This window comes from Branchiostoma belcheri, unplaced genomic scaffold (genome assembly GCF_001625305.1).
Source record: "Branchiostoma belcheri isolate BF01 breed outbred unplaced genomic scaffold, Haploidv18h27 scaffold13, whole genome shotgun sequence".
In the NCBI taxonomy this organism is placed as follows: domain Eukaryota; kingdom Metazoa; phylum Chordata; class Leptocardii; order Amphioxiformes; family Branchiostomatidae; genus Branchiostoma; species Branchiostoma belcheri.
In genome coordinates, this window is record NW_017802713.1 from 1985527 (window position 1) to 1998663 (window position 13137).

Here is a 13137-nt window from a genome sequence, read left to right on the forward strand (position 1 = left end):
CGTCAGGCCAGCATCCTGACCCCGCAAAAACTGTACTTGCTATGAAAACAGTCAAAAGTAAAACAGCTTCGACGCAGCCAAGAGGAAAGTCGTCTCCGGCTGGAGACAGAAGGACGGACGCCAGTGAAAGCCTCACCGAGGAAGCTGACGTCCCGAAGACTAGAATCCTGTCTGCTAAGTCAGTCACACGCATAGGTTACTGGAACGTAAGAACACTGTACCAACCATCTAAACTAGCCCAAGTAATCAGGGAAATGGAAAACTACGACATTAGCATTCTAGGCCTCAGTGAAGTCCGTTGGACTAACTCAGGGAAGTTTACGTCCCAGAATAAGATAATCTTGTTCTCTGGCCGCCAAGATGAGATTCACAGGGATGGAGTAGCCCTTATACTAGACAAATCTGCTAGCCTTGCCCTTGAAGAGTGGACACCCATTAATGAACGCCTCTTGACCGCAAGATTTGTCACATCCCACTCAAGAGTCAGCATAGTTCAGTGCTATGCCCCAACAAATGACCGTGAGGACTCCGACAAGGATGCTTTCTACCAGCAACTACAAGATGTAGTCAACAAGGTCCCCCGTCATGACATCCTCATCATTATGGGAGACTTAAATGCTCAGATAGGGGGTAACAGATCGGGGTTCGAGCATGTGCTGGGCCCACATGCCCATGGGAAACGCACAGATAATGGAGACCGGCTTATCGACTTTTGCGCCATAAATAATATGAAGATTGGATCATCCCTCTTCGAACACAAAGACATACATAAGATCACATGGATATCCAATGACCACACAACTAAAACACAAATTGACCACCTAGCTATTGGACCAGGATGGAGAGTACCATGCCTGCAAGACGTGCGTGTGTACCGTGGTGCCGATCGCCGTAGTGACCACTATCTGTCCATTGCAAGAGTCAAGGTCAAGTTAAAGAAACAGAAGAAGAAAGCCTCCATGCCCAAAAGGTTTGACACCAACAAGCTAAAAGACCCTGTGAAGGAAAACCAATTCGAATCTCTACTGAGAAACAGGTTCTCTGTCCTGGCAGTCCCCCCACCGGGAACTGTGGAATGGTGGGATGAACTTAAGCAAGCAATGAAAGAAGCAGGTGAGAAAGTCCTCGGCTACAAGAAATCCCTCAGGGAAGCGTGGATCAGCGACGAAACTTGGAAGCTGATCAACGAAAGGAAGACACTGCATCAGAGGAGACATAAGGCCAAGTCGGCAAGTAGTAGTATATATCAGGAATACTCCGACAAAGACCGTGAAGTTAAGCGCAGCGCCCAAAGGGACAAGCGCAAGTGGTTGGAGAGTCAGGCTGATGAAGCAGAAAGAGCCGCAACTCGGAATGATATGCGTACCGTATATCAGATCGCTAAGAAGATCACTGGCAACTCAAAAGCTAGCATGGGTCCTGTCAAGGCCAAAGATGGTACCCTGTTGTCCAAAGGAGAAGACAAGCTTGCCAGGTGGGCAGAGCACTTCAAGGAAGTTCTAAACAGACCAGACCCAACCTCACCAGCAGTCACTGACCCACCTTCTCACCTCTCCCGATTGACACCAGTGACTTTTAACTCGAGCCGGAAATACATGAGGCCATAAAGAACCTGAAGAACAACAAGTCCCCAGGAATGGACGGCATTACTGCAGAAATGCTAAAAGCTGGAAGGGAATCCGTTGTCAAATGGATGTGCCAGCTCTGCAACAATGCCTGGAACCGGGGGGAAGTACCAGAGGACTGGAGAAATGGAGTAGTGGTTTGCATCCCCAAGAAAGGCAACCTTGCAGAATGCGACAACTGGAGAGGGGTTACACTCCTGTCCATCCCAGGAAAGGTCTACTGCCATGCTATCCTGAACCGCATAAGAGATGCAGTTGACGAAGAACTGAGGGAGCAGCAGGCAGGATTCCGACCCAAGCGATCTTGTGCGGAACAAATATTCACCCTGAGACGCATAATAGAGAAGTGCAATGAGTTTCAGTCCACACTGGCTATCAGCTTTATTGACTTTACTAAAGCGTTTGATAGCATTCACAGGCCCTCATTATGGAACATCATGCAAATGTACGGACTACCCAACAAAGTCATTTCGGCCATCAAACACATATATGCTGACTCCAAATGCTGTGTAAGGACAGATGATGGGTTCAGCGGGTGGTTTGAGGTAGTGACTGGGGTCCGCCAGGGATGTGTGCTGTCTCCAATTCTGTTTGCCCTTGCCATAGATTGGGTGCTGCAACAGTCAACTAAGGATAAAGGAATACCATGGCTGCAAGGACAAAGACTGTCTGATCTTGACTTCGCAGACGATATTGCCGGCTTAGCAGAATCCACAAAGGACCTCCAGGCCCTAGTGAGCGAGATTGGTTCCACAGCAGGAGGAATAGGCCTCACCATCAGTGGCAAGAAGACCAAGAATATGCTGACAGGATCTCATCCGCCACCTACATCTGTGTTCATTGATGGGAAGGAAGTGGAAATAGTTCAAAACTTCACTTATCTTGGAAGCTCCATCAATAGCAATGGTGACATGGACAAAGAACTTGACTGCAGAGTTGGTAAGGCTTCAGCAGCATTTAACCAGCTGGGCAAACTCTGGAGAAACAAGAAACTGTCCCTCAAGACCAAGATGCGCTTTTACAACAGCAACGTCCTGTCAACACTTTTGTATGGCTGCGAAACCTGGCACCTGAAACTAAGTCAAGAAAGGAGACTTGATGCCTTCGACAGCAAGTGTCTAAGGAAAATCCTGGGCATTAGATGGGATGACTTCATCTCGAATAATAACATCAGACTTCAAACTAAGCAGCAACCAGTGTCCTCCACCATTTGCAAACGCCGGCTCAGCTGGTTAGGACACGCTGTCAGACTTCCACCTGTCAGACTAGCCAACCAAATCCTACAGTGGTTCCCAGAAGGACGGAGAAGGAGGGGGCGCCCGAAGATGAACTGGCGACAGACAGTGGAGAGGGACCTTCAGGCAGTCAGCATGAGCTGGAAGGAAGCCTTGAGGCTGGCTGCTGACAGAGGAAGCTGGGCTGCTTTGACTGCCTCATGCGTCACGAGACGCGGGAGCCCCTAAGTAAGTAAGTCATGCGCACACGCTTAAGGTTAGGAAATGTTGCGTGTTTATAGGCCGAAAGAAAAAAAAAACAACGCAACACATAGAGTACAACTAGAAAGGCCGACATTTGCTTTGGAGCAAATTCAGCATGACTTCACCACATTTTACGACACGACAGGGAAAGAAGGAGAAATACAAGGGAAAATAATGATTTATGTTGATATAACTAAAGTATGAAGTGTACATATAACTAAGAATGCAACAGTTGGATAGCTATCCTCTACATTATTGGTTAGGATTTGGGGGTACTTGCCCACTTTACCTTCATGCCAAAAATAAATCATGTTATTTGGCCCAAATATGAAGGAGTTGAATCTATTTAAAGAAATGGCAGGAGAAGAAGAAGAAGAAACACGAGGAAAAACATAAAAAGGACATCATGAACATCCGAACGGATGGCATGGCAATGCAACGATAAGTTACAACATACCAAAGACAACAAGAAGCCGTACCAGATAGACAACAGGCAGCCATTTTAAGATATAGAAGCGTGTAACTTTTATTTAGTTTTATTTAATTTTCCGTCATTTTTATACAGGGTGGCCCATTAAGTGATTGCACTTCTTTTCAATGGGGCCCTGTTTTACACATCAAAACACAACAGTCACATACAAACAGTAAAATTGGGATACAATAGATAATGATAATGGCAATAATAATAAAGAAAAAACAGTAACTAATTAAATAACATTAAGAAATAATGATAATTACAAAAAGTACAAATTGTCCAGTCCAGGCATTGTCCAGTCCAAATTGTTGGCATGGAGGGGTCAGAGTCTTACTACATGTCTTTTCTTTTTGGTATCTACCAACAGGGGAAGTCTTTGAACATCAGGTGAAGCTGGAGCTTCTCCAAGATGCTGTTGCTACGCTGGAGGAGGCTGTGGATGAATTGGAAGCGAGGGAAATTGCCTCTCCAGACCTGGGAATGGGGGAACTACAGGAGATGGAGAGGGCCTTTGGTAATCTCGATGGTGAGCATCTGTCTGTATCGGTATAGCCGGTATAACAGCCCTTCGGCGTAACACACCAGCTTCGCAGGCACGCGGCGCGGCAGCAGCTAGCTTTATGACACCGAACAACTTGTTACACTCAAACACATTTAATTGCAGGAGTTGTTTAAAGCTTTCCAGTGATGATGCCCCAACTGTGCTTGGTGGCAACGAGTTCCAGTCTACGATAGTTATGGGGAGTTTTTGAACACCTCAATCCTTGGTTGATAACTTCGATATTTGAAGGCATGACTGTTTCTTGTTCTTTTCTGGGCTGGTATCAGATACTTAGTGGTTGGTACGTCCAGTTTATTAGTCATTAGTCATTTTGTACCAGTTTATTAGTCATTTTGTACATCATACACAGTCTGGACATTCTACGTCTGTCTTCCAGCGACCCCCACTGTAGGTTTCTTTTCATTTCCGTTACATGTGCCATTTGTACGTAAATCTGTCAAGATTCAAAGTGCTTGTTCTAGAACCTTTGTCCTCAATTACATTTATCTATTTGAAAATGTTCCACTTGCACTAGGGTAAATTTGAAATTGAGGGTACGAGTAATCAATGTAGTCATAGAACATGTTTTGTATAGGTACAACTGCTCACTGTACCCTTCATGCGTATAGTTTAGCGTAATGTAGAACGTACGTGTAGAGTTGAAATATTTTCTAGCCAGTAGTTCTTTATAACACTCTGTCAGACACAGTAACCGTTGACCATATATGTAGCATTATGATAGACTCATATCAACTAGACTTTATTGTTTGCCATACATTGTACCCGTGACAATCGTTGTGCAATAAACTTTCACTTGACTTGTAAAACAAAACAAAACAAAACAGAAGAACTAAAAACAAATAGTCAAAATCTACCATCTTGCTTTTCTTCTTTTTACAGAAGGAGATACCTTCGACACCCCTGAGAAGAGGGATGAAGTGGAGGAAGATGCTGCCTTAGGTCTGATAAAGGAGGAGCTTGAGGAACTGGTGGAAGAACTAAGAGGAGTCAACATTGATGGTGAGGATGGTTATACTTCAAAACCATGTCCTGTGTTTATATTCATTATCATGACTTCACCACTATGTAGTGAAGACATATTGTTTTTCCTCATGTTTCTTCTTCTCCTTCTCTTCTTCTCCTCCTTCTCCTCCTCCTGCCATTTCGTTAAATGGATTCAATTTCTTCATTTTTGGGCAAAATAACACGAAAGTTTGGGTTAGCTCCATGAACAGCTGCACATAGCCATATCATATTGAAAGTAGGTACTACATTGAAGTGTTTTGGTAGGTATGTCAAGCTTTCCTGTTCAAGCATTGGAAAGCGGGGCATAAACGCTTTTTTTATCTTGAAAATCAACAGTTTGCATTATGCAAATATAAATCCTAATTAATAATGTAGGGGATAGCTTTCCAACTGTTGTATTCTTAGTTATTTGTCACTTCATACAGTTATATCGATGTAAAACTTTGTTTTCCCTTGTATTCTCCTTCTTTCCCTGCCATGGTGAAAATGTGGTGTAGCCATGCTGAATTTGCTCCAAAGCAAATGTCGGCCTTTCTAGTCTTTTATTATCTATTATCTGTCTATACTTCAACGCATTGTAACACAACCTACAGTCAACACCTTCAAGAAGGGGTTGGCCCAGTACATGGGCCACCCTGATTCCCAGATATAGTCTCAATTTACTAGTCGGGATTTGCACTGAAAGTGTCTTTTGTTTTGTCACTTTCATCTTTTCACGCCACCCCACCGGCCGCACTAGCCATACACCCTGGGCGCGATACCCCATGCAGGGTTTTGCCCAGTAATATAGATACATGTAGATAGATATAGATCTTAACGTTATGTAATTTCATTTTAAGATGCCGAAAAAAAACAAACGAAATAATCATAGTAAACGAGAGACGCATAGGATTAAATCGCAGGCTCGAAAAACTAAGCTTAAGCTGAACATAAAGATTGGATTAGAACAGATAAGAAAAGAGACACAATATTGTTAAATCTAATTTTAAAAGATCCAAACAGATCAGATAATCAACATAAATTAATGTGCACAAATATACATACTTAGACAATTGGGGAGAAACAATTCGGCCAATTAGATCGAAAGACCTACTCAACTTCATATCACTTTTTCCTCAGGGACTGAGTAGACCCGACGGGAAAAATCCAGACTGAACAGGAAGAAGCCCCGTCGAAGAAAGCATTACATTTAATCTATTGAAAGCAAAGTTGATGACATGCCTGCCTTTCCGTTCATAATAACATAAGGTGTAGTAGTCCATGGACCAGAGGTCCAGATTGCATTATAAGGCCACAGCATGTAAATTTTATGGATGACATCCTCCACAGACTCGAAATCTAATGCGAGCAGGCGGAAAAAAAAACAAGGCGGGCCGAGAAAAACAAGATTCCTACATTTTCAAATTTTGACTCAATTATTGTACAAATGGTCTTGATTTAGTGGGAACATCACATATACACAGCCAGCATCACATATCACTGCATTAAAGTAAGAAACATAACATTGAATCAGAGTCTTTCTTTGTCTCATCTCTTCATAGTTATCGGCCATCCATGTTCCGGCATGGCAACAGACATCTTTGCCCATTTTCGGCGTGTTGACGACTGTCAGAGGGCAACAAAATTTCTTGTTTTTCCCAAAATCAGGCGAAAATTAATGCGCGCGCTGATGTCATCCATAAAAATTACTTGCTGTGGCCTAAGTGCAAAAGAACGTGGTCCATATGGGGTCAAAAGTTCAAGGTCAGATAGCAAGGTCAAAGCTACCACACTGCAACGGCTATCATGTCAAAATATATTCCACAGACCCTAGCTACTTTTCAATAAGCATAATGAGAATTTGCCAGCTCAGGTGGTACCAATATTTCATCTGGCCCATGGACTATAGACCAGATATTAGCACCCGTCACAAACTGTGGCGAAATTTAAAAAAGAGAGAGATACACATTGATGACACAAAGTCAGACTGTCGTCCAAACATCAAATTGTTTTAAAATATATATCAAATGAAACAAAATGCTAATATATATACATCGCTCTTACAGAGCACATTTCTTGGGTTAACTGGACAAGAGTTTCAAATGTGTGTGGCTCATATAGAAAAACTGCATATCATATATACAGCATGGCAAGATGTCCTATATATTTACTTCCAAAGGGACACGAAACAGATAACAAAAACGTGTGAACTATATTCTTTTTAGGATATAGGAGTTTTCTTTTACACATCAAAGATAGTTTACCTTGCTGACGTTTCGGTGTCTATCTTGGTTGCGTAAAAGAAAACTCCTGTATCCTATACTTTACCAACCTGATGAAACTATTTTTTTAAAAATATATATTCTTTTTAGTCTAAAAGAAGCATCATGCAGTCAGGCTAATATTTTTGTAGTCATACCAAAAGACATATTGTCTAATATATCCCTAGGATTCCTCCCTACATGAAAAAAATGTGGCTCACATTCATTCACAACTTGAAACATCGTATACAGATGCGTATGTAAGGTTTTTAGCTGGATCAACAGAACGATGTTCAAAGTAATCTCTCAATCACAATACTAGTACTATGTAACAGTACAATCAGGGTTATAAAATGTGGCTTTTATGTGAATTTGGCGGAGCAGCTTCAAGAATATGAAATGATGTGACTTCAGATAGACACAGTGACGATGACGTTTTTCCAATTTGTTATTTTCTGTTTTTTTACATCAAATTCACATAAATGTCACCTTCTCCTTTTGTAATACTAGACCAACACACTTAGAACTAACGTTACATTTTGTAATATGTACTATTCACAACACACATCAGAATGTAGAAAAATAGGATAACACTTGGTCTGGTGGCAGGGACCGATAAGCTGAAATGCCGCCTGTACAAAGTTTTTTTCACTGTTTCTTTACCTCTGGGGTATGTCATCCTTGGACAATCCACACAATATACAAATCAAGCTGGCCATATTACTGAAAATCTGGTTTTCGTCAATATCTGTGTTAGAGTTCCGAATATCCGAATAATTTTGGTGTCTATCCCCATGTTTTGAGGGATAACGAATGAAATTAAGCATTTCAGTATTTGTACTTAGTATGCAAATTAGGCCTCACAACATGCAAATTAAAGCCGCACAATATCCAAATAAAGGCCGCATAATATACAAACTAAGGCCACACAATATGAAATTTAAGACCGCATAATATGCAAATTAAGGCTGCACAATATGCAAATTAAAGCAGCATAATATGCAAATTAAGGCCTCACAGTATGCAAATTAAGACCGCACAATATGCAAATTAAGACCACACAATATGCAAATTAAGACCACCATTACTGAAGATCTGGTTTTCGCGTTAGAGTTCTAGTGTTTGAACGCCGTGGGAGGGTAGGCGGGGTCGTTGTTGTAGGGTGACGTCGCCATAGGAGGGGAAGCCATACTGGGCCCGGCGGGAGGCATGGAGTAGGCAGGCGGGCCCGGGGCCGGGGGTGAGCCGTACGCGGGCGGGCCCTGAGGCGGGCCGTAACCGTACCCTCCCGGCTGGGTGTACACGGTCTGGCTACTCGACGTGTAAGCCACGGTGGCTGGTTGGGTCGGCACCTGGAACAAAGGACAGTTATTCAGTTAAGACAGATACTACATATATATTTACAGTGTATGTATCTATGCAAAATTGACTGTTTTGGCGTTTTTGTGACTTCCAACATTCACAGCGCAGCATTTCCATCTGTACATCCCCAATCAATTAACCAATTAATCAATCAATCAATCGTTTTGTCTGTTGGAGTGGAAGGGTTGCAAAGGGGTGAAGTATGCCATCCCTGATCATTATTCATTTTTGTGTGCGAACGAAGGAAATCAATTTAATACAATGTATCCTAAACGCAAATTTGCTGATCCTAAGAAGGCACGAGAAGGGGCAACAACAAATATTTAACCATGTCCCTTTTCGCCTGCGTTTCGTACTGTGACCGCTAGGTCAATACTGTACAAACATTAGTACTTCGCTCTGTCGGACGTTATGCCAAATGCTTTAGCAATGAGAGGTGTGTCCATTGAAACCTAGTGCGTTGCCGAACAGAAGTAAATGTAGGTCATGTTGATTTGATTATATGGATGGGCGCGCATGAATTTTCGGTCGTTTCAAAAATTTTCAACCATACTGTTACATACATAAATCGTACAAAATAGTTCCAAAATGAGCAAATATATACCGTAAGTTGCAAAAAAAAAAATGGAAAACTATACCAATGTCGTAGAATGCCAAAATCAAACGAAAAAGACGAAAATGTAAAGAAATGAATTTGAATACTAGTAGCAGATTATTCGCCGTACCATACTCTGTGTCATTTGTTCAACCTTCATGAGCACGTAGATTTCATAATGAAAGCAATTGAAACTTTTTTGCCAAACATTTTTTATTCGCACGCTCGCATCAGTTTTGGGGTTCCCAGAGGATGTCATCTATATGCTAGTAATCAAACCAACATGGCCTAATGTATGAAACTGCGGTTTGATAACTAGTTGATAGGTTATCTACCTAGTTGATAGATTACTCACCACGACGCTAGTCCGTGTAGTGTTGTTACTCCGGCAGCAGCAGTAGTACGACGCCACCACCACGAAGACGATGAAACTGATCACTCCGAACACTATCCCGATGATCGTCCCCACACTCGGAGTCCAGTACCAGGCTACGGAAAAATTTCATAACACAAACGTTTAGTACGTATAACATTGGTCAAAACCTCTAGCGCCCGTTAATTACTATGAATCGAATCTTTCAACAAAAGAGAATGAAGTTTTTGTGCTCTTTTCAACATGGAACATGTGGTTTGTAAACGTTGTTACAGTAGCGTTACCACTATAACGTTACTGACAGTACAGTTGTGTTGTTTAATTCACCAGTTTCCCATCCCCAGAATGCATTGCGAAAACAGGGGTCTAAACCTCATTTGCATAGGACAGGAAGGCATCGGAATGATCCTGTTGACGTGAAACAGCTTGCTTTTCACTGTGTTTTGAGGTGTTGGAGCATTTTATGCTCAACATTAATTAGATTACTATGGGTCGAATCTGACAACAAATAGAGAATGAAGTTTTTTGTGTTCTTTTCAACATAAGCATCGCATTACCACTATAACGTTACAAACCACATATTCCAAAAAATTCATTCTCTATTTGTCGTCAGATTCAACCCATAGTAATTAAATTAACGTTGAGCGTAAAATGCCACAACACCTCAAAACACAGTGAAAAACAAGCTGTTTAACGTCAACACGATCATTCTGATGCCTTCCTGTCCTATGCAAATGAGGTTTAGACCCCTGTTTCCGCAATGCATTCTGGGCATGGGAAACTGGTGAATAAGTATTAGGCATGTCACAGGTTTGGGAACGAAAAGGACGCATTTCATGTGCCATGACGTCGACACCGCATCGAACAGTAACCAAGGCCTATGTTTGCTTACCTTGAGCCAAATTTGATTTTTCTGTGTCACACGTTACTTATGCCTTGCCGACAATGGCGCTGGCCTTCCTACCTTTTAAACACCATAGTTGGGAGTTAGTCGTTAGCAAGGTTATTTGTCACTGTTTGGACTCGGTTGACGAGGTTGTCTAAAAGTTGTCAGAAGTCAGAATGTTGTAAAAGTAATTTAGGAAATGAAATATACGGGTAACCCCTTCGATAAGCCCCTAGGCTTCTTGCGTTGCCCCGCACATTATTCATAATCGTAAGTTATCACATATTGTTGTTTTTATGTACAAACTGAAAATAAACAAACAAACAAACAAACAAGTCGTCCTATCAAGTTCATTCGCGTCTGGTAGAGGATAATTAAAATAGTCTGAACTCCAAGCATAGGTTAGGCTTGTTTAGGACGAAGATTTTAAGCGTTTTGCTCGTCTTTCTCTTTTGTCAGCTTTTCTTTGCCCATTTTTCAGTTTTTCCCTTCACGCACATTGGTGAATAAGACTCACTGGTATAGGTACCGCTCCAGTTAAAGCATCCAGCCAAGGCCGTCTCATCCGAGTTGTCCCTGCAGTCATCGTCGCCATCACACTTGTACCTGTTTGGGACGCATCTCAGGTTGGTACACGTGTACTCGTCCCAGCTACAGAGATATGCTGTGGAGTAGACAACATGTCACATCAGTGTGTAATAAATGAATATGTAAAAGTCTTTATTGTACATACATATGTATATATATGCCAGCATGTATGTATACATGAATACTGCATACATACATGCATACATACATACATACATACATACATACATACATACATACATACGCATGCATGCATACATACATACATACATACATACATACATACATACATACATACATACATACATACATGCATACATACATACATACATGAATACATACACAAACACATACTAGTACATACATACGTACCCGCTGGGTTGAGTGCAGGTCATACATACATACATACATACATACATACATGGTATTACATACATACATACATACATAAATACCCGCTGGGTTTAGTGCAGGTCACAACAAGGAATAGCTGACCTAGATACGACAGTTGCCCTGTTCTCACCATTGATTACACTGTGGGGCTGATCAAATTTTCCTTAAATTGGCCTACAAGACAAGTGTATGTGTCCGACAATTAAGTACAAATAGGTAAATATATCAAAGAACGTTTAGACCTTAGAACAAGTACATGTAGTATTAGTTAACTCATCTCTTATTTTGTACGTAGGTTAATTTCGTTGTACCCATGTATTTGCCTGTATATCTACATGTCTTAGACCTTACGAAAGTCGCTGTACTTTTGTTGTGTCAATAAAGTTCTCTCATATACAGGACTGCTTAGTTGCCGGAAGACAGCCTTACACGTACATGTACACACGTATACACCTGTAGCGTGCATACCGTGATTTAAAACATGACTTCTGATTTAGAAGAAGGATATCTAAACCCTAAGACATGTCTAGGATCTATAACATGGTCCTTTATAAATATAAATCTCCGCATGACATGGAATCATAAACTGTGAAAAATGTACATTCTTTCTCGTGTGCTTCAAAACTATCAACAAGAGATTTAGAGCTGGAACCATTCGCCATTCTCCTTTGTGTGGTACGGGTGACTTGTTTGACCACTTTTAGCACAACTATCTCATCATGACAACTCAAAATCGACTATTCTGTCCCACAATAAGGTAATAAAAACCACATGGACACAATTTTCTTCACTAAATGTTCAATTCAACTGTATGATTGTGTGTCCTTCTAGTTACACAAGTGTACTAGTTGGAACAATTCACCTTTCTGTGGTATGGGTGACCGGTTTGACCACTAGTACTTTCGCACAACTAGCATCATGACAACTCAAAATCGACCATTCTGTCACACAGTAAGGTGAGAAAAACCACAGAGACAAGATTTCCTTCACTAAATCTTCAATTCGACTGTATGATTGTGTGTCCTTCTATGTAGTTAGTGTAGAGGGTCGACACTGGTACAGGGGTAATGCGATAGGTCCAGACCATAGCAGAACTAGCCCCACTCGCAAACTCGTAAACATGAAGAGATCTCTACTCAACCCACCTGCGATTGTTGAAGTTTGGGTCGCAAGATTTTCTTCTCTAAATATTCAATCCCACTGTATGATTGTGTGTCCTTCTATGTAGTTAGTGTGGAGGGTCGAGAGTGGTACAGGGGTAATGCGATATGTCCAGACCATAGCAGAACTAGCCCCACTCGCACGGTAAACATGAAGAGATCTCCACTCAACCTTACCTGCGATTGTTGAAGCTTGGGTCGCCAACAGAAGGAACCCAACAATATAGGTTCCCTTCCCGACCATAGTTTGGTAGTTTTAACTTCGTGTTTCCTCAGAAAAACGTGGATTTCTTGAGAACTTCAACAACAAGACGTCCAACAAGAAGCCCCTGCGCAGTTTCCTTGTTTACAAAGTAACTTTACACTGTCTGAAAGACAACTGCTGTAGGCTTTGT

The 13137-nt window shown here is 41.6% G+C and overlaps 2 protein-coding genes across 2 annotated transcripts in view; one reads left to right on the forward strand and one right to left on the reverse strand.

Moving 5' to 3' along the window:
- LOC109463864 overlaps positions 1-6492 on the forward strand; it is a 9812-nt gene extending 3320 nt beyond the window's left edge. Inside the window, exons 3-5 of the mRNA XM_019760736.1 lie at positions 3946-4104; positions 5020-5139; positions 6265-6492. Coding sequence (XP_019616295.1) covers positions 3946-4104; positions 5020-5139; positions 6265-6275 — 290 coding nt within the window. The 3' untranslated portion in view covers positions 6276-6492. The remainder of the gene's footprint in view (positions 1-3945; positions 4105-5019; positions 5140-6264) is intronic.
- A 1723-nt stretch (positions 6493-8215) lies between these two features.
- Positions 8216-13099, reverse strand: LOC109463951 (cysteine and tyrosine-rich protein 1-like). Its single transcript, XM_019760866.1, has 4 exons — positions 12920-13099; positions 11119-11265; positions 9698-9831; positions 8216-8737 (listed from the first exon to the last, which is right to left on the reverse strand). The coding sequence occupies exons 1-4, from the start codon at positions 12984-12986 to the stop codon at positions 8501-8503; spliced, it is 585 nt and encodes a 194-aa protein (XP_019616425.1). The 5' UTR covers positions 12987-13099; the 3' UTR covers positions 8216-8500.
- Positions 13100-13137: the final 38 nt, after the last annotated feature.

Bases quoted from the DNA above. Each gene is read 5' to 3' on its own strand.
- LOC109463951 (XM_019760866.1), bottom strand. From the start codon at position 12,986: ATGGTCGGGAAGGGAACCTATATTGTTGGGTTCCTTCTGTTGGCGACC. The intron at 9,832-11,118 runs GTGAGTCTTATT...ATTTTTCCGTAG, and splicing joins CTGGAGCGGTACCTATACCA to CCTGGTACTGGACTCCGAGT. The intron at 8,738-9,697 runs GTGAGTAATCTA...CCTTTGTTCCAG, and splicing joins CTACACGGACTAGCGTCGTG to GTGCCGACCCAACCAGCCAC.